The sequence below is a fragment of the Carlito syrichta genome, unplaced genomic scaffold, assembly GCF_000164805.1.
Source record: "Carlito syrichta isolate Samal-C Ts95f unplaced genomic scaffold, Tarsius_syrichta-2.0.1 Scaffold317641, whole genome shotgun sequence".
In the NCBI taxonomy this organism is placed as follows: domain Eukaryota; kingdom Metazoa; phylum Chordata; class Mammalia; order Primates; family Tarsiidae; genus Carlito; species Carlito syrichta.
The window spans coordinates 157,820-178,590 of record NW_007261737.1 but is presented as its reverse complement, the minus strand read 5'-3'; the positions used below and the strand labels follow the sequence as shown (position 1 = coordinate 178,590).

At 44.0% G+C, this 20,771-nt stretch overlaps 1 protein-coding gene across 2 annotated transcripts; it reads right to left on the bottom strand.

The window, feature by feature from the left end:
• Positions 1–4,698: 4,698 nt before the first annotated feature.
• On the bottom strand, positions 4,699–20,639 carry CCT5 (chaperonin containing TCP1 subunit 5). Of its 2 annotated transcripts, XM_008074775.1 has the most exons (11): positions 20,346–20,639; positions 15,162–15,222; positions 14,523–14,687; positions 13,209–13,407; positions 11,415–11,607; positions 11,136–11,285; positions 8,519–8,638; positions 7,766–7,951; positions 7,101–7,238; positions 6,133–6,313; positions 4,699–5,127 (listed from the first exon to the last, which is right to left on the bottom strand). In XM_008074775.1, the coding sequence occupies exons 1-11, from the start codon at positions 20,448–20,450 to the stop codon at positions 5,000–5,002; spliced, it is 1,626 nt and encodes a 541-aa protein (XP_008072966.1). In that variant the 5' UTR covers positions 20,451–20,639; the 3' UTR covers positions 4,699–4,999. The 2 variants fall into 2 exon arrangements, with proteins under 2 accessions (XP_008072966.1, XP_021563097.1); XM_021707422.1 differs by lacking the exon at positions 14,523–14,687 and having other exon boundaries at positions 4,702–5,127; positions 20,346–20,566.
• Positions 20,640–20,771: the final 132 nt, after the last annotated feature.

Below are 20,771 nucleotides of genomic sequence, written 5' to 3'. Positions count from 1 at the left end.
GGTGGGTTTAGAGCAAGTGGGACCCGAGACCCGTGGACTCATGCTGTGACTGAGAGGGGGCTGTGGACGTGTGCAGTACCAGGGGCATGGGGGTCAGTGGGGTGGGTCAAGTCGGTTGTTTCTAGCTGTCCCATAGGAAGGTTGGGGAGGGGGTCCCCAGGAGGCCATGTCTAAGGCAGTTGTCTGGATCCACGATCTTGAGGAACTGGGAGGAGATGGAGAACTGGAAACTGTGTCAAGGGTAACTGAGCTCTGCTTCTGGTATGAGAAAAGTCCGACTTAAATTCAACATGAATGCCCAGGCAACCGAGAACCTTGGGAATTCACCATACTTGACCTTTCTGAGTCTCAGTCGCTGCATCTGTCAAATGGGGACGGAGAGACCTTTTTAATAATGTTAGGGAGTAAAAGCCTGAGCACAGTCCGGTCCACCATGGACCCTCGACTGTGGCTCTCCCACAGACCAAAGCCCTTGCCTGTGGGGGATGGTCCCGCAAAATGTGCCCATTCGTCCATCCAGCCTCCCAGGAAGGCCTTGGAGATGTGCTGGGCTTGTTATGAGCCCCATAATGGTACGTGAGCACATGGACAGGTAGCCACGGTCTTCAAAATAGATGGGAGGGCATAAAATCCATGTGAGGATAAACGAAAGTTGTGACTGTGTCCTTCAAGGCAAACGTCCCCATGGTGGGTTGGGGACTGGGCAATGTAGGGCAACATATATTCAGTGACAATGTGAGCACACTTTGGCTATGGCCCCAAGCAAGGGGGTAGAACCTGGGGAGGGGTTCTGGGGTGGCCAACCAGGGATGTGCCCTTCCCCTCGGCCTCCTGGGCACACAGGTCATGCTGAGGCCGTGGGTGGCGTGTTCTCTGTGCCCACGGACCACGTCTTGTGTTTGTACACAGTGAGCCTCCTTGGGCCTGCCTTCCTTGAGGCATTTGTTCCCTGGGCTGGTTCAGACCAGATCGGGCCTGCCTGGATCAATGTACGTGAACTTTGGAGACCTTTGCTTCACTTTTAGTTTATCACGCACCCAACCTTGAGATGAGATCTAGATGGAAAGAGTCAATAGAGGAGGGAGGCTGCCCAGGAAGGGAGGCTATACGGATGGTGGGGGGGTATGTTTTCTAGGTCTAAACCAGTGAAGAGCTGAATTCTCACTCGTGCTCCTTGTCCATTGCTGGTTGACAGAGGACTCGCATCATTCTGGCTTCTGGGAGCCTGGGACTGACAGAGCAGCTACTACCTGAGTCTGTGAGTGCTGTGCCCAGTGGGAAAAGTCCTGGAGAGTCTGCCCTGGCAAGTAAGTGCTCTGACCTAGAAATGATGTTTCTTGCTGCTTACTGGGCTGAGCTAGTGTGGGGCCAAGGGAGACCTGCCCCACTGCTCTCTAAAAGTTGCTGGCAAGAGGTAGATTAGTAGAAGAAAAAGCACTCACATTTATTTGATCATAGTTTTATGTGACACGGCAGCCTTCAGAATCAAGACTCAAGATACAATGGAAACTGTCCATTTTGGGGTTTAGGTTCAACAAAGTATGAACATCCATGTACAGATATGATTGGTCAAAAGGGGCTATGATCAAATGACAAGAGTGGGGAAACCCAGCCAGGCCGGTCTGCCTAGGTTTCTCTGAGCAGCCTTCCTTCCTTCTGGATGTGGGACAGCATCCCCTCTGGAATGGAGGTCTTATGGCTTACAATCAAAGTAGGCCAGATATGTTTTTTGCTGCATTTATTTTTAATTTTTAATTTTTTTGTAGAGACAGTGTCTCACTATGTTGTCCAGGCTGGTCTCAAACTCCTGGCCTTAGCAATCAAGTGTGTGGTGGTAAAGAATGACTACTAGCAATTGGTGACATTGCCCTGACTCAAGCTGACGCAGTTTGATGCAGTTTGACTGGTCATTGCATCAGTGCAAATGTCAAACCAGCACAAAAGGCAACTTTTTAGTTTAGGAGGATGCTTCTCACTAAACGGCCCAAGGGATCTGGAGAGCACACTTTGAAAACCAGTTTTATTGGAGACACAGCCCAGTTTCCTTCAGCCCCTGCCCGCCAGGCCAAGTCTGCTTGCAGCTCGGCAGCAGGGCTCTAGGGCTGGGATTTGAGAGTTGGCTACAGGCAGGCAGGGCAGGCGGACTGCTTGGGGGTCAGAGTCCCAGGGTTTCTTCAGCCCCTGCCAGTTAGGCTAGGTGTGCTTTAAAACTGGTTTTACTAAACTGGTGTTTATTATTTTTAAAGATGGGTACAATTCGGGGTTAGGTATACAAATGGCCATTGCACAGGTCAAATTTGGGCCTCACTTTGGTTCCCACTGGTTTGAGATCAGGTACCCTTATTGATGAAGTGTGCCCTCCCCCCAACCCCAGCAGTTTCCCACTACTTAAACTGGTGCTTGGTAAAACCGAGCAGCAAGCTGGGCTCAGTGGCTCAGCCTGTAATCCCGCGCTTTGGGAGGCTGAGGTGAGTGGATTGCCTGAGCCCGTGGGTTCGAGACCCACCTGGGCAACTTGGCAAGACCTCATCTCTACAATAAATCAAAAATTAGTTGGGCGTGGTAGCGCGCGCCTGTAGTTCCAGCTACTTGGAAGGCTGAGGCGGAAGGATCGCCGGAGCCCAGCAGGTCGAGGCTGCGGTGGCCGGGAGCGGCCACTGCACTCCAGTCTGGGTGACAGAGTGAGACTCCAACTCAAAAAAAAAAAAAAAAAAAAACAGAGCAGCAAGGGACACAAGGGTTTACATATCCTCTGCGGCCATCGTGTTCTCCCCTCTTCCTGACCCTCATCCTTTTCTCAGCTGTCGTGTCTTGGCACCTGCTTCCTGGTTTTAGATGTCCCCATCCTTCAAGGATGCCTATAAGCAGCACTTTGGCTGGAGAATCACTTCACACGTTACTGAGCTGTTACTCAATGACCAGAATGTACCACCTTCCCCTGACTCTGAACCCCCAATCTTTTTTTTTCCCCCCCGAGTTGGGAGTCTCACTCTGTCGCCCAGACTGGAGTGCAGTGGCCACTCCCAACCACCACAGCCTCAACCTGCTGGGCTCTGGCGATCCTTCCTCCTCAGCCTTCCAAGTAGCTGGAACCACAGGCGCGCACTACCAGGATCTTTTAACTAACCAACTCTCAAGATGACTAGGAGAGTGAGAATCTATTCATTACTGCCAGAATGGCACCAAGCCACTCATGAGGGATCCACCTCCCCGAGCCTCACGATTGTGCCCCACCTCCAACAGTGGGGATCACATTTCAAGATTGGGGATCACATTCTAAGATTTGTAGGGGACAATCCAAATATCAGCAGTTCTGGAACGAAGCCTCCACAAACAATCCAAACATCAGTTCTGGAATGAAGCCTCCACAATCACCAAGACGACTGTAATTAAAGACAGGGCATTTAACGAACCTCAAATACATCTAGCAAGTGTGGGAACTGGGAACTGGACAATGTTGGGTCTTGCATGGGAATCAGGCTTTGGTTGTTTTTGCTACACACGGAGAGGGGAAGATGGGGCCATCTAAAGCACAAGCGATATAAAAATGTGGGTGATTTAGAATTTGAAGATACTATTAAAAAAAAAATAAGGAACATCTTTGAGGCTCACTTTGCAAAGGATTGGTTTAGTAGCTCTTCGAATACCATCACGGACTCCTTCAGCTATGAGCCTCTAGTCCAAAAAAGGCTGCTATGTTCTTTGCTGGCTAGAATCCGTCCTTGTAAAAGAAGTCATTCACACTATGTTAGAGATGTTCATCTAGGTGGGTTTGGCTGACTTGATTCTAAGCTTGGAATAGTTGTAGAACAAATTTCATAAGTGCTGCTTTACAATCCATTTAATGATGTAGGTTATATACTCAGCCAGTTTAAGAACTTCAGTACCCCCACTGTGTAGTTCCATAAACACTATCATTAGGGAGGATATTAGCATCCCTAAATCCACAGGACAGTTATTTAGCAAAACACCCAATGCATTAATGTGCAGAGAAAACCACTGGTAAAGTGTTCAAGTTCACATGAAAAGACATCCCTGAAATATATCACTTAAGTCAACTTAGACAGGAAGAATCAGTCTCCTAACTTTTGGAAATCGATTCTGAGAAATAGTCTTTTAGAAAATCTAGAGAACTACACACAAGCAAATGGCAGAGTAGGGTAGGGGATGAGACGGGAACTCTGGGTTCAAATGGCCTGGGGTTGACCTGGCTCTACCATTGCTGGCACCTCTTGGATGTGAACACCTGAGAGATGTGAACAGAAAGAGATGTACCTACTTCACTAGGTTGTGAGAATTTAGACAATCCAGGTGAAGTTCTCAGAGCAAGTCTTGATCCAAGGCACATAACTATTAGCATCATTTTAGCAAGGAGAACTAATTCAATCACCCTACCCAACATGGTTATTGCAAGACATTTATTGTCACTTGATAAGAATTCTTAGTTCTACAACTCACTCTAACCTTCACTTATTATCTCTCTGGGAATAAACAATGGGTTCTGAATCATCCTTCTAAGCATCTCCTGGTGGTAAAGCCCAGTACATGTTGGTTCACATTTTGCGCATGAGTTGATGTGTTCAGGGTGGGGCCAGGACCAGAGTGATGCAAAAAAAGCAAATCCTGGGAACTCAATGTTTAAGCTGTTAAAATAGTTCCTACAGATTATTTTAGGGGGAAAAAAGGTAATTAAACGCCTTCAATTAAGGCAGCATTTAATTAATGTTACAATAAACGTTTCTTAAACTTGGAAGAGAAGATAAAGGTTGTTTAAAGAGATTCCTTTAATATAATGAATACAAAAGCATGTGAGATAGTATCCCTACAATTACACAGCTTTGAACAAGTGGAACTACGCTTACCAAACAGTTATTTTTATTATAGCCTCTACAGTATCTGAAAAAGGACATAATAATAAATAACTGTAGTTGCATCACAAGACACCCATTTATTTAATCACAGTAGTGGATCTTACTACATATTATTCTAAGTCTTTTCTTCATTCTTCAGATTCTCCAGGCTTACGAATGTCATCAATCTTCAAAATCATTCTAACCATTTGTGTCGCAAGAGATATTTGCTGCTTCTTGCCAATTAAGGTTTCTATGACATGTTGTTGCTTCATATCTGAAAAATACAAGGTAATCGATTATCCTAAAATACCAATAACCAGCCTTTTCTGATTTATGGAATCACAGGAAAACTTAATACAAATAACTGGAGGTCACGAATTTTGATTCTATTTCACTTTCAGATGAATACTGACTTCATTTCTTCCAAGGACACTCTGGAACTGAAGCTGGTTAACAGAGCTGCTGGGAGGGGGCTCTCTTTAATGAGTAGTTAAGCCTTTCAGTGACACTTCCCCCCCAAGTACCCATACTCTTAACTTAGACAATCTGAAATAAGTGACACCCCACCATACCTGAAATGTAAAATATTTCCAAGAAAGAGCTAGAAATGCTAAATTTTAGCACAAACAGGCATTCAAGTTAAAAACATTGAGTATTTGTCTAACAAAGACTTGCTGTTATTAAAACCCTTGGGATGTGAGCATGAAATACAGAATATACCTATTCCTCTAAGTAAAAAGTCGGATTCTATGAACTGATTACAGAACTCTAGGCATGGCCAGACTAGCACAGAAATCCCTGGGACCACTGTTTCAACAAGCTGAAGCTCACCCTTTTCAGGAGCTGAGCCACACACATGGCTACAGAAAATATCACATTTACAAAACACTCTACAATCTACAAGATATAACCACATAGCAAGGTATAAACTAGGTCCATTTTAGAGCTGTTTTACAGGAGACTGTCTAGTTTGACAGACATTTGCATGAAAAAGGCAACGTGTGAATTATTTGCTAAAACCAGAGATTAAAATGAAAGTCACCTATGATAATAAAAACATATTGTAGTTTATTGTTATTAAAATGAGTTTTACGTTGCTAGGACTAGCAATCTATTCCATTTCTCAGATGATCAAGACATTCTAAAATTCACGATTTGAATACTCAAAGCACTTAAAAAGAAATGATAATCTCACTAAATGTATTATATATTATACAGTATATAGTATATAATTATCTAATTTAAATAAAAGACAGTCCCAGAGTCCTGAGCACCTTACCATTTGTACCCTTGTGCAAACAGTCAATCCCAAGAGCAGGGTTCATCTCTTTGACTTGTCTGGCTCGGACTTCAGTCATAGTCTGGATGGGGTTCATGCCGCTGTTCTCGGAGAGGGCCATGGGGATGACCTCCAGTGCGTCAGCAAAGGCTCGCATGGCGTACTGCTCCAGGGTTGGGCACTGGAGGGGCACAGGGGCACTGTAAGTGCACTTGGCAACACAAAACAATACAGCAGCCACTTGGAACACAACTGTATTTGATGCCTGGAAAGCTCCCGTGAAGTAATTAATAGGGTGTCTGGATTTTTTCCTTTTTTGAATTGGAGTTTCATTCTGTTGCCCAGGCTGGAGTACAGTGGCATGCTCACGGCCATTGCAGTCTCTACCTGTTGCTGGGCTCAAGCAATCCTTCCACCTCAGCCTTCCAAATAGCTGGAACCACTGGCATGCACTACCATGCCCAGCTAATTTTTTGATTTATTGTAGAGGCAAGGTCTCACCATGTTGCCTGGGCTGGTCTTGAACACCTGGGCTCAGGCAATCCTCTAGCCTTAGCCTCCCAAAGTGCTGGGATTACAGACTCGAGCCACCATGGATTATTTTTAATCTATCAGAGTATTACAATGTCACTACAGAATACAGATAAAGAGGGTATACATGTAAGAGATGTCTCAGAACAAATCAGCTCTTCTTTATTTTTAAGTTGTAATATTAATTTTGAACTTCAAATAACATTTAAGGACTGTAGAGATTTATTACTTCAAAGATGAATAGGTTGAAGATAGCTGAGAAATGTTAGTTTATAGTAACCTGAATTTGAATATAAGCATTAACTAAGATTAAATTACCCGTTACAGCTCACTGTGTTTCGGATCATGCTGAGTGCAGCACCCTGTCTGTCTGAAGCCTCACACACTCCATACCCCTGAAATGTCTTGGTCTCACCCCAAGTCTTCACATGTTTTACCTTATCTGCCTCTTGGCTAACTGCCAGAGCACAGGCGATCTCAGCAGCCCCTCCTCCATACACCACCCGATTATCACGGATAAGGTTCCGGATGACACACAAAGCATCGTGAAGGGACCGTTTTGCTTCCTCGATGATCTAGGGAAAACAGCTTAAATTAATGTGATCAAGACAGATTGACTTTAGAGCCAAATATGTGGCATCTCTTTAAAGCGTGTTATAACATTTAATCTTTATTATCAGATGATTTAGATCTCTATGCCTCTCCTCCCTGCAACACAGTTAACAAAATTCAAGAGGTAGCCACAGTGACTTACTCTAGGACACTGTCAAGCAAAGGAGTGAAAAGCATGACAAAGAAAAAAATCTCACACTGTTTCGCATCTATCACTATGTGCTAAAAATTCATTCTTAGAAAACAGATTGGCAGTGGTTACGCACTTGAGTTCCCTTTTTCTACCTAAGAGACAGCAGAAAGGCAAATGAGCCTTGTGAAACCGACAATTTAACGCGGTCTTCAGTAACATGATACATCATTGTTTCTATGAGAAAAATGATTCTTCCTCTTAATTTAACTGTCTCAATTAAATTTGTTTAACCATCAAAAAAAGCCAAATCATGTGCCAAAATTATAAAAAGTGCAAGACAAGTAAATGCATTCTCACCATCTTATTTCCTCCTCTGATGAAGATGGTCACAGCTCTGGAGTTCTTACACTGCTCGATGACCAGCATTTTATCTTTAGTTGTCCCAAATGAGATCTCCTGTACAATTCCAGCAAAGCCCAGCTTCTCAGCTGTGAGCTCTGAGAACCGGGGGACGATGCGCCCTCCTGTCGCAATGGCAATCAGCTACATGGGGAGGTCAGGGAGATGAAGACAGCAGTGACCAAGTTAACTTCCAAAACTGAGCCACAAGTGAGCTAAACTTGATCCAGGACCACCCTGTTCATTAGAATTGCTACCCCGCTTTGGCCAAACATTTCCAGCTCAACCCAAAGTGCCTCATTAAATGAAGAATGTTCTGAAGAACTGGTGTTTTGGCCTGGTTCTATCATCCGCCTCCCTCTGTACAGCCCTCCCTCTGTGAGAACCCAGCCTGCTATTCCTCCCCCTGGGCTGTGGCTAGTATTCGGATGAGACCAGGTCTTCCTGTCTCAGAAAGTCAATGACAGGGCCAAGTGAGATGATATACGAAGAGCACTTCAAAATGCCACAAAATACCAACATACAGCGCTGCTATTTAAATAAAAAAGACCTCAGCACTTGCCTCTCTCCCAACTCACCCTCTTCTAATTCAACAGAGCCCTGGCAGTATGGTTATCTAAAGCAAGCGCGATCAAAGCAGCCCCTAAACACATGCACACACTGTAAGCTCAAGCCCTACATCTAGAAAAATCTCCACACACAGATTCCTACCTCAATTTCAGGTCCTCCTACCCAACGAACTGCAGGCAAATTATTCTGAAGAAGTAAATGATTCGCTTCATCATCAAAGCCCCACTGACAAATCGCTAGGTTAGCACCCGTTTCTTTAATCTGGAAAAGAAATGCCAAAATCATGTTAGTAGAAAGTAGGTATTCATTCTTTGTTATAATGTTGGGTGTGTAAGGTGGGCATTAAAATAAATAAAAGAGAAGAAAAGGAAACATCCAAGTGCCTACTACTTTTATGTCAGTTCCAAATTCTAAATAACAAACATGTATCAATGGGGATCACCTCATGTTTTAAACTATGCTTTAAAAACGATCGGTAATTCAAGCTGAACACTGTTACAGTGAAGTAAAACAGACTGATGTGTCAAACAAAGCTAATGTCCTCTCCCCCAGGAAAAAGGGTTAACAATTGTCTTGTCACAAATACCTGGGGAGTAGTTTCATCTGAGTGTGTATTAAACAAAAACGATGTCATGAACCACATTTCTCTGCAATTTTCTTGTCTCACCTCAGTGGACAATCCTTGGTGGACCCACAGACATGCACTAATTTAGGGCCCACAAAGGCAGTACTGTCTCTAGTAAGAAGCACTCCCCTATCCCCACTGCTAGCCAACAAAAGGCTAAGTGACTTTCCCAACGAGAAGACAATGATCAGAACTGACCACCTGCCCCCTGTGCTCACCTGGGACTGCTGCACCATGACCCACAACTCCGTTTACCTGCTGTCCTCAACAGGTCTCCTAGGCCATCCACCACTACCTGGCACTCCCCCTCTTCCTTCCCTGACCCTCTGGAACTCATCCATTAACAGCAGACTCCTTATGCAATATTTTCTCTTATTTTCTCAACCCTGGTTGTTCCCTGAAAACCAACCTGCCCCCAAATTCCTCTTCCAATGGTGGTTATTTTTCCTCTCATGAACTCAAACAGAAGGGTCCTTCTTGCTTGTCACAGCTGCCTACCATGTCCCTCTTTGGGCCTCTTCTCATTCTTTAACCATTTTAGCACCCAGTCCTGTCACTATTCCTTTCTCATTCTCGGCGACCTGCCCATCACCAAGTGATCCATCCAGCACCCTCAGCCAGCATTCCATGACTGCCAGCCCAGTGGACTACACAATGGACCTTTACTTACAAACTCCTGCCAGCACCTCCAGCTCCTCTCAGGCTGCTGTTCTCTGTACAAGCCAACCACATGCTCCTGCCTCGGGACACCTCCAGCTCGCCTCCACCTGGTAGGTTACTCACACAGAGATGCTGCCCTCACTCAATACAGGTCACCTCCCTAGGATGCCTTCTCTGACCAGAGTCCATAACACAGCCACACTCATCCTTTCCTTATTGAGTGCCTAAAGGGTCCAAGTTTGGCTTCCTTCCCTGCTGTACCTTTAGTGCTCACAGAGCCTGAACATTGTAGGCACAAAAAAATGGACCATGAAAGAGACAAATTCAACAACTGTCCTAAGAACAGACATCAAAATAGCCTCTAGTTTGTTTGCTATGATAAACATTGCTCTAAATAATTTTCATGTTCATGCACTGTCGCATACTTGTGCTTTAAGCTTTCAAGGACAGAGTCCCAAAAGAGGAAGTGCTATGTCAAGAGAGCATGCACTCACATTACATTAAGAGATGTATAAAATCATACTCTTGACTTATTTGAGCAATAAACTCGGATTACTATGAGTGCACTCTGTCTTAATCCCAGTTACTTAATAACATTTTGTCTAAAAGTTATACTCAAGAGATTTTTTTTTTTCTTTTTGAGTTGGAGTCTCACTCTGTCTCCCAGACTGGAGTGCAGTGGTATGCTCCCGGCCACCACAGCCGCGCCCCGCTAGGCTCCGGCGATCTTTCTGCCTCAGCCTTCCAAGGAGCTGGAACTATAGGCCCGCGCTACCATGCCTGACTAATTTTTGATTCATTGTAGAGACGAGGTGTCACCAAGTTGCCCAGGTGGGTCTGAAACCCGCGGGCTCAGGCAATTCACTTGCCTCAGCCTCCCAAAGTGCTGGGATTACAGGCTGAGCCACTGAGCCTAGCCATACTCATAGATTTTAAAGTGGAAGGCTTTAAGTGGAAGGTCATGTAAATACTGCCCAGGACAGCAAATACGTATAAACAAAAGCACAGGTCTAGGCGACAGTGTCAACTCTTCCAGGTACTCAAAACATGCTCCATTCAAAGACAAAATTAGACTTTCTTGTTCATGCCTTTCTGTGCTATTTTTTCTCTTACTGCGTATGTCTACTACTTTTATAATTTAAAATGAAGACTCTAGTGTTATCTGTACCCACTTAGGCATTAAGATTAGTAATACAGATACACAAATGTATTAATAACCACACCTAACTAACTATATCCCTTAGGAGTTTTTTTCCCCGTCACTCAGGCAGTAGCATGCTCAAGGTCACCCCAGCATTGACCTGCTGGACTCAAGCGAACCTTCCACCTCAGCTTTCCCAGTAGCTGGAACTACAGGCCCATGCTACCACGCCTGGCTAATTTTTAAATTCCAGCTACACGGGCTTGAGCTACTGTGCCCAGTCTCCCTTAGGAGATTAAATTTCACTAACAAATGATAAGAAGAAGACTTACTTGTTGAATCATCTCTTCAAACTTCTCCTTTTCGTATTTCTGAAGGGCTTTATAATCTTCCACAGAGGTCACATCCAGCTTATGCTTAGTTTTTGGTTTAGGTGGTTCAAATGGACATGTGAGAATGGCAATCTTAGCATCTTCCACTTTCTATGAGGAAAAATAAAGACATGTTAATTGGTAGCATTAACAGTTAAAAACCACTGAGTTCTGGTCTCACTTTAAAAAGCAAACAAAGAATTAAAAATCAACGAGAAAAGCTGAAAGGCAATGGCTTACTTTGGGCATCTGCGGGTGACTGAAGTCCTTATCCACAATCACACCCTTAATAAGTTTAGTGTCTTCCAGCCTCCCGCCCACTTTGCCTTCTACTTTGATGAGCTCAAAGTCAACGTCTCTCCGATCCATGTCAGCTACAGTGAGGACAGCACCCACAGCAATCTCAGCCATTTGTCGGTGACAGCTGTTGACCCTGATGAAAACACCACGAAAAAACTTTTCACATTCATTTCACAAGTACTGCAACCAAAGACCATATAACATAATGTTATGCAAAGATATTTTGTGAAACTAATGACATGCAGTCTTCTAGGTGGGGAAAAAATTCTCCATCTTTATTTCTACCAACTCTAACTAAAACTTAATATTTTCTCTCATTGTGAATGTATGTAAGAGACCACTGTAGTGTGGTGAGAACTAAGACTTTCCTAGGATCACACCACCTTTTAAGAATATTACTATTCTACAAGTTTAGAACAAACTAATAAAGTTAAGTAACCACCAGGGAAAGCAGATCTTATTTTCAGGAGGTGCAGCACCCAATGGGAAATGAAGAGACTGGATAGGTCACGCCACCTTTGCAAGAGTTTCCGCCACACCAGATGTTACCTTTCAGAAAGCTTTGAAGTATTTCAATAGACTGCTCAATAAATTTACTTTGACTCAAGAAAAACCACAAGGGATACATAGCACTTGAAATAAAGTCATTGAGAAAAGAGAATTAGGAAACTAAAAATGTTGCTAGTATTCTAATTGACTTTAACATTTTATGCTGAATGTACTTGGCCATTATCAGTTGATGTGAGCATTGTTTACTGTAAAGACCTATATGTACTTGGGTTGTCTAAAGGTTTGCAAATTGAACAGGGTCAACTCATAAAGCAACATAATACTGTGAATTTCAAGTAATAGTAAAAGACTTTCCTTTCACGAAATGTGCTATATTTATGACAGAAGCCAGGACAGTCTAAGATGCCAGTGGAGGACAGTTGGCATCACTGAGGGCTTCTGCTCTACACAGGCTGCTATAGGTATCTTTCTCCCCAGAGGAAACAGCAACAGAGACATACACTTTTGCTGCACTTTCCTTGACTACTCTGAGTTGAGAAGATCACTCCTTCCTTTTTGGTAAAACCAAAACATGCACATAAATAAAAAATGAAAACATCTCTCACATGAATAAACAATAAAGCACCGTACACTGGATTTTTATGTTACATTATGGCAAAAGACCACAAGTCTCTCTTATTGTTCAAAATATAAGTGCATTCCTCACTGAGAGTATCAAGGGGCAACAACTTTGTGCCCCTAAGACTTGGCAATAAGCCTAGCAGACAGATTTTATGCAAACGTCGAAAACACCCCGTACAAGTCAATTTCAAGACTGCCACTCCTTGTTAAATTAAAATTTTGAGCCAGTAATTTGCTTACTGAATGAAAAGTAGACCCTCCCCCCAAACAATGGTTTCCTAACAAAGAAATGGTAGAATGAAGTTCTATGAAAATTTATGTATCCCTCAAGAACTCTCTCTAGAAAATTTTTAATGCAGCCTATCCTGCTAAATTAAAAGAACTACATATCTTACAAATATTGTCCAAGAGATTTAATACCACAATTAAGAATTCAGCTCCCAACTAAAATACAAGATACATGTGTCTTCATCCACATTAAAAACCAAATAGAAATTAATCAAATCAATATGAAGTCATCAGTGATCATTTTGTGCTGCCTTCAGAACAGGCAAACTATGCCTCCTCTACAAATGCTTAACTGTGTCTTCTACTGGAACGTACACTTTGGAGCCCAGCGTGGTTTTTGCAGTCTGAATCAGGGGTTCGGTGTCCTTTATGTCAACAAGGACACTATCGCTGATCTTGTCCAGGTGCTCAATAGCAATGCGGGCAGCCTGCTCATAGCCGTCGGCTATTCTGATTGGGTGAATGCCTCGGTCTAGCAACTGCTCAGCTTCTTCTAACAAGGCGCCAGCCAGGACTGCAAACAAGCCAGCAGACAATCAGTTCAGGAAAACGACAGATTTTTACTTTTAGCATCATCAACATAGATTAGACACTACCTTAAAGTAAAAAAGTTCCAGAATGAAGCTGGAAGGAATCTTAGAAGCAGAGGCCATTTGTTTTTAAAAGTGAGCCTCGTTTGAGTTCTGGTGAGGCCTAACAGAATGCCCCTTACTTATGAACATTCAACCCTCAGAGATGTAAAGAAAGTAACTGAAGAAAAGAATGAAAAACGAACATTTTTACAAGGGGAAAAAGATTGTTTCCTGGGTCAGGGACTTCTATTCAGTAAACTTCATCCTGGTGATAAGATTTAAAAATTTATCCGATTCCCTCCTCCCTTCCCCTTATTATAGCACCACAAAGATCAGCTCTGCTTTAAATCTGTGGCTATCCAAACACACCAAGAACACTGGTACACAATAGTATCCAACACATATTTGTTGAATAAATAAATTTAAACTTCATCTGCAGAAAAAGTAACCTTAAAGATGTTTCATCTCTTTAGTCTTCCTCAACTTTTTAAACATTTCAAACCTTCAGGAAGAAAGTACACAGCAAAATGAGTATCAGTGTACTTAACATTTTGCCACGTTTTCTCTACAAATGCATACTCTTTTCTGCTTAACTATTTGAGAATGAATTGCAGAAACCATAATGTCACTCCTAAATATTTACACATACAGCTGAATAAAAGGCCATTCTCCTACATAACTGCAATATAATGGTTGCACTTGGGAAACACCGACACAATACTATTATGTAGTATATGACCCATAACCAAATTATTCCACTTGTCCCAAACATCCTTTACAGCTTAAAAAACAAAAACAAACCAAACCAAGCCAGCAGCCTATCAGTATTACACATTACAGCTAGCTGTCATCTCTCACTGCCTGACCACCCCAGCCCCCTCTTGGTTCTTTCACTGGCAGTTTTGAAAGTCCAGCCCACTTGTTTTGCAGTCTGTTCTTCAACTTAGATTTGTATGTCTCTTCACGCTTTATCCAGATTCAACATTCTTTGTAGGTGTATTAGCTCTGGGATTTTAAAACGCCTCTTAAACGAGAAAGGTATTTTGCCTTTTCTTACCAACCACTCCTGTGGTTCCATCTCCAATTTCATCATCCTGTGATTTGGACAGTTCAACCATCAGCTTGGCAATCTGATGGTCGACATCCATCATGCTTAAAATGGTGGCACCATCATTAGTCACAGTCACGTCTCCATCCTTATCTACCATCATCTTGTCAAGCCCTAAAAAGACAACAATATTTAGAAGGCCTTTGGGCAAAAGAATCAGCAACCAATACCAAGAACTACAAAACAAGTTAGACCTTCTGACCCAGCTAATATCTATGTAATTATTATAAGGAAATAATTCAACATGCATAAAATAACATAATATTTTTAATAATAAAAATATTAAGATATTTTTAGATCAACTAATATAAATGGAAAAAAATTTAAACAGCATCACTAAATGTAGTATTAATCTCAAAAGAAAACTATGATTTGGAAAATACTAATGAAATGATGTTATGTAGAAAAAGGTCTGACTTAAATTTATACACATATGATTTAAGAAGTCTGGAATACACAAAAAATCTTGGCTTTCTTAGAGTAGTAGGATGTACCCCATTCCCATTCCCCAACTTTCTGTAAAGAGGTTGTACTGACTCTTTTATGATCTAACACTTTTTGTTAAAAAACACAGTGTTGGATTCTTACCATTTGGTCCAAGTGATGTTCTCATTGTATTTGCTACAGCCTTTGCTGCCATTATATGAGACTAAGCAAAAAGAAACAGAAAAAGCAAACATTCAATTACATATACTTTTGGTAAAGGCATACAGTTGACGATTACAAAAACCACATATGACTTAGGTTCTATTCCCAAGAAGCCTCTAGATTTAAGAGGCAATAGACAAGCCTAAATCCCAGTATGATAACATTCACAACTATAGCTTTAGCAGGCAATTTAAAAAATAATATTACCATACCCTTCAAAGGTAACTCTTAGGTAAAAGAAACAAAGCCAAGTGCCTTGTGTTACAGCATTTAACCCTCAACACATCAATGAGGTAGGCTCCTTTTTTAAAAAAAAAAATCTGAGGTATGTCACTAACCTGGTGTCATGACTGTGTCATGAGGTCCACAGCCAGTGAATAGGGTCAGCAGCTAAGAACAGACAGTCTGACCTTGACCTGACTGGTCTTACAAGACTGCTTTGCAATACAGTCCTCCCTGGGTACCCATGGGTAATTGGTCCCAGGAACCCCTGAGGATACCATCATTTGTAGACGCTCAAATCCCTTGCATGGAGCTTCTGTATCTGTGGTTCCACATCCACAGATACAAACTGTGCTAATGCATGTGGTAAGAGTCCAATTGTGAACACACAACACACCCTAAACTGTCACTCTATGGTTAACAGCAGAAAATATGCTTCTTTTAAACAGCCAAACCGAGATACAACCCATATACACATAAGAGTCACCCCTGCCTGTCAAAGTTTTAAAGAAAGACCAGTTTTTGAAAGTTCGGGAAAGTGGCTAAGAATTTAGTATTAGTGATTCTGTATGGGCACATAATGAGGCAGATTCCTGTCTTAACCTGTTGGATCTCTTGCCCTAAAAAATCCTTCCTTACCCACCTGGAATTCCAGTAATTATGTTTATAGATCAAAGTTAGCAACTGACCTTAAGGGAGTAGTTATCAGAGATATTAGAATAAATAAGATACCTGGTATTTTTTCCTTACCACAGCTAGCTACTTAACTGAATGACAGGTGTAAACTATTTTTTTTTTAAAAGAGGAATAAAGAGGCAGAAAGTAAAAGAGATAGGGAATTGGCAAACAGGAGAGATGCCAAAATACACTTTGCCCCGCTGCTTGGGAAAGTAGAAGAAAACTTTCTTCTTCCTTCTCTTTCTGGTTCTATACGTTTCCAGAAAGGAGAAGCGTCAAGCAAGGCACTGTGGTCAGTTACATTATGGAACACACAGGACTTTTGTTGGCTGACCTGGGAATTTAGCCTGCTTTGTTTTGGGTTATACACTTTTAGTACACAACTCTTTCCTAAGCCAAGTACTGCCTGCATCTTTAAGGCAAAATACAATAATGAATTGATTCACAACTGCCTTTAAGGCTCTAAATGACAAGAACAAAAGAACTGTGTCCTTTACCCAACAAGATGTCCAAGTCCTGGCTTATATAAGACATCTCTTTTATTGTTGCCTTCAATTTTTCCTATATGGTAGCTCTTCAATCAAGCTATCTGGAGGTTTTTTGAGATCAGGGACCAAGTATGTATCTCTAAACTGCAGAGCCTCAATACTCAGAGGGTGCTCACCCAGAGCATCCAGTTCTTAAAGAGGTTTAAATGCTCACGTTTTACTGTCCAAACAAGCCCTGGACCTATTTCCACATTTTAGAAAAATAAACTCCCAACATCTGGACAGATTAATTTGGGGAGATGTTCTTGGAACTCAGGGAATGTAAGTTATGGCAAGCAATCTTCCTGGTGGAACACTCTGGTCCCCACTCCCCACAATTCAGGTCAATGGTACCAAAACACTAAAGATAAGCAAAGTCAGACAACATCCTTCTGTTTCCACACACAATTAGGCCTGTATTTCCTCCAAATGTCTCCTTCCTTTTCTCAAACATTGTTACTTGCCAGTCCCAAAGGCAACTCCCCAGTGTCTCAATGCTCAAGTCCAAAAGATTCAGTTTTTTCTTCAAAGCTCTCTAACACAATGAGACTTACACCCTCCAGTGAGGATGGTCTATGCTCACTCCCCAAACCAATTTTCTGCTCCCTAAAGTCCTGATGCACAGAAGGCTCTCCACTCTTCAAAAATCCCAACCAACTTTTCTTTCTTTTTTTTTTGAGTTGGAGTCTCACTCTGTTATCCAGGCTAGAGGGCAGTGGCATGCTCCTGGCCACCACAGCCTCAACCTGTTGGGTTCCTGCGATCCTTCCACCTCAGTCTTCCAAGTAGCCGGAACTACAGGTGCCCGCTAGCATGTCTGGCTAATTTTTCTGATTTATTTTAGAGACGAGGGCTCATCAAGTTGCCCAGGTGGGTCTTGAACGCGTGGGCTCAGGCAATCCTCTCGCCTCGGCCTCCCAAAGTGCTGGGATTACAGGCTGAGCCACCGTGCCCGGCCACCAACCAACTTTTCAAAGTAGTTCAAAAACACATGTTCAGTGAAGCCTTCCAAAGTCACCCCATCTGGCAGGTTATGGAAGATACAAATTTCATCAGGTCTGCGAAAATATTGGCAATACTTAAAATACACTTCGAATGATATATCTGTATAATAGATCAAAATTTTTTTTTGATTTGGAGTCTCACTCTGTTGCCCAGGTTGGAGTTCAGTGGCACGCATTCTCACGGCTACTGCAGCCTCGACCTGCTGAGCTCAGGTGATCTTTCTGCCTCAGTTTTCCAAATAGCTGCAACTACAGGCATGCATCACTGCGTCTGGCTAATTTTTATTTATTTATTTATTGTGGAGAAGCGGTGTCACCAAGTTGCCCAGGCTGGTCTGGAACCCTTGGGCTCAGGCAATTCTCTCACCTCTGCCTCCAAAAGTGCTAGGATTACAGGTGTGAGCCACTGTGCCCAGCTACATAATGGAATATTTAAAGGTTAATCATTGTAACGATGTGGTTAACTGTGGGTAACTTTGTTCTTCAGGAGACACCTGACACCATATGGAGACATTTTTGGTCTTCACAAATGGGGAGGGGGTGTTACTGGCTTGTAGTAGACAGGGGCCCAAGACGTTGTTAAATTCTACACAGGACAGGGCCATACAATAAAGAATGATCTGATCCTAATGTCAATGATGCCAAGGCTGAGAATGCCGCTCTAGACCACTGGTTTTGACTCATGGCCCGCTCAGCTCTTCAGTAGAACAGGTTGAAAAGGAGAAAACTGCCCTGTGCACAAGATTCCAATTCTGTAAAATAATATCTTAGATTGAGGGCAATGTGCAAAAATGAGTGTAGTCAGAACAAAGTGGCTGATGCAAAATAATCAGTAGCTTAAATTGTTATATTGTGTGTGTACTGAATGCTATCTTCTTTCCTTTTTCTTTTTTCTTGGGGGAGGGGTCAGGGGTCTCACTCTGTTGTCCAGGCTGGAGTGCAGTGGCACAATGAGCCTTGACTTCCTGTGCTCAGGTGATTCTTCTGCTTCAGCCTTCCCAGTAGCTGAAACTACAGGTAGGCATCACCATCCTCAGCAAATTTTTTTGTAGAGGCAAGGTTGTGCTATATTGCCCAAGCTGCTCTTGAACTCCCAGGCTCAAGTGATCCTCCTGCCTGGTCTCCCAAAGAGGTAGGATTATAGCTGTGAGCCACTGCACCTGGCCCGAACGTTACTTTCTCTGCAGATTCCTTTAGGTGAAAAACAGAATTGAATATGTCATAAAAGTAGCTTGAAACTTCCATCATCTCCACTGGGAAATGAGGTTAGAGAGGTTGCTTAGCTTGTCCTAAATCTAACAAAGTGTTGTGGGAGAGCTGTGTTGTCTCTAAGTTTGTATAAGTGAAACAACAAGACACTAAGTGAAGAGGGACACCAGGGGCTTGGTGGCATGGCCTACACACATAATAAATGTATGGACTCACTTTACAGCAACCCTAAGGTGTCTCTTCCTCTGCATTTTCTCCGCCAACACTTGTGTTCGGATGATCCTTTCACCCCTGCACTGGTGGTTTCTTTAACTCCACTGGCCTTCCTATGCCCTTCAGTCCACCTCATACATCCCAAGGTGTAGAGTGTAGCTCCACTTAAAACTCTGCTCCAAACCCCGTGGATGGCTGCCCTCCTTCTCCAGGGGTATGGTCCTGATTCCCACGCGGGGCACCCAACGGCTCCAACCTTCATAGTAGCTACCGTAACCTAAGTAGACCCTGCTCCATGAAAATGGGACGGCCCTTAACGGGATGCCCAAGTACTTTTACTGTTTCCTCTCTAGAACGCAAACTCCCTCCCACTCAAACGACCCTACCCCATCAGTGCTACCCACCCTCCATCACAAGTACGAGGAGCTCCCTCCACGCGGACCCTCCATCACAAGTGTGAGAGCTCCCTCCGCGCTCGCCGCATCCCTTCCCCTAACTCGTCCTTCTGACCACACACCGCCCTGGATTGCGGCTCCAAGTCCGTGTTTCACTCTCGCTGTAGTTACTTTCTTCCTCAAGGGCACACGTTCACTTTTGCGGCGCCGCATCCAGGAGGAGGCCGCGAAGAAAGACACTCGGAAACGAGACACTTTGCAAATGACCAAACCTTCACGAGAGACAAAAAACACCAAAGGCCCGCGGCGGGCACACGACCTGCAGAGTGAGAAGCCTAGACCCAACAGGTGACTGAAAATTTCTTTATCTTTAGAGAAGGCCTTGCTCTGCTCCCAGGTTGGCGTGCAGCGGCGCGACCACAGCTCACTGCGGGCTCGAACTCCCGGCCCCAGGCGATCTTCCCGCCTCGGCCCCTCAAGGTGCTGGGATCCCATGGTGAGCCTCCGCGCCCGGCTTTCTCTGACCCCTCGACTGGCACGCAGGGCGGTAAGACTAGGCTTGAGGGGCCGCACGGGTCGGGAGTAAGGGGTCCGGCTTCTCGGGCAGACGGAAGCGAAGCCGCCCCACCCAACTCTGCTGGGCGCTCGGGGCCCGCCCCAACCCCCACGTTCCGACTCAAGGCTCGCATGCCGGCCTCTTCCGCGCCCAGAGAGCGGGGTGCGTAGCTGGAGACCCCAGGGACTCCTCGCAGAAGCAGGTTCTCGACCTTTCCAGGGAGCACATGGCAGCGCCCCGCCTAAGCTCGCGCAGGCGCAGAGCCCCGGGCGCCGCCGCCTCCCCTCAGCCCACCGCCAAGTGTGTCCCGGGTCCGTTACCTTGAGGGCTTCGAGTCCCATAAGACGGGACTTGCGGTCCTGGTCCTTGATGATGAGGAAGGGGCGCCCATATTCATCGAAGGCGAGGGTCCCCACGGACGTCATGGTGCAGCGGCAGGACTTAGTTTCCCGCAACCGGCGGACACCACTCCGGAACCAAGCACACAGCTTCCTCTCGCGGGAGGGCGCAACAGCTCGCGCACGCGCACTACGGCCGTGAGAGACTTTTTTTTCAACTGCGACTAGTTTCACGCCAGACCGTACCTTCTGGAATCGGCGTCCTTCGGAAACCTCTATCATCCGGGGAGCCGTGGGGGGAAGTTTGAAAGGCACTGACCCAAAATTTTAGAACCCACAAGTTAGTAGCAGATTTGGTTCAGTCATTTCCTGAAACTTTACAATGTAAAGTTTCGGAATAGTGGTCCT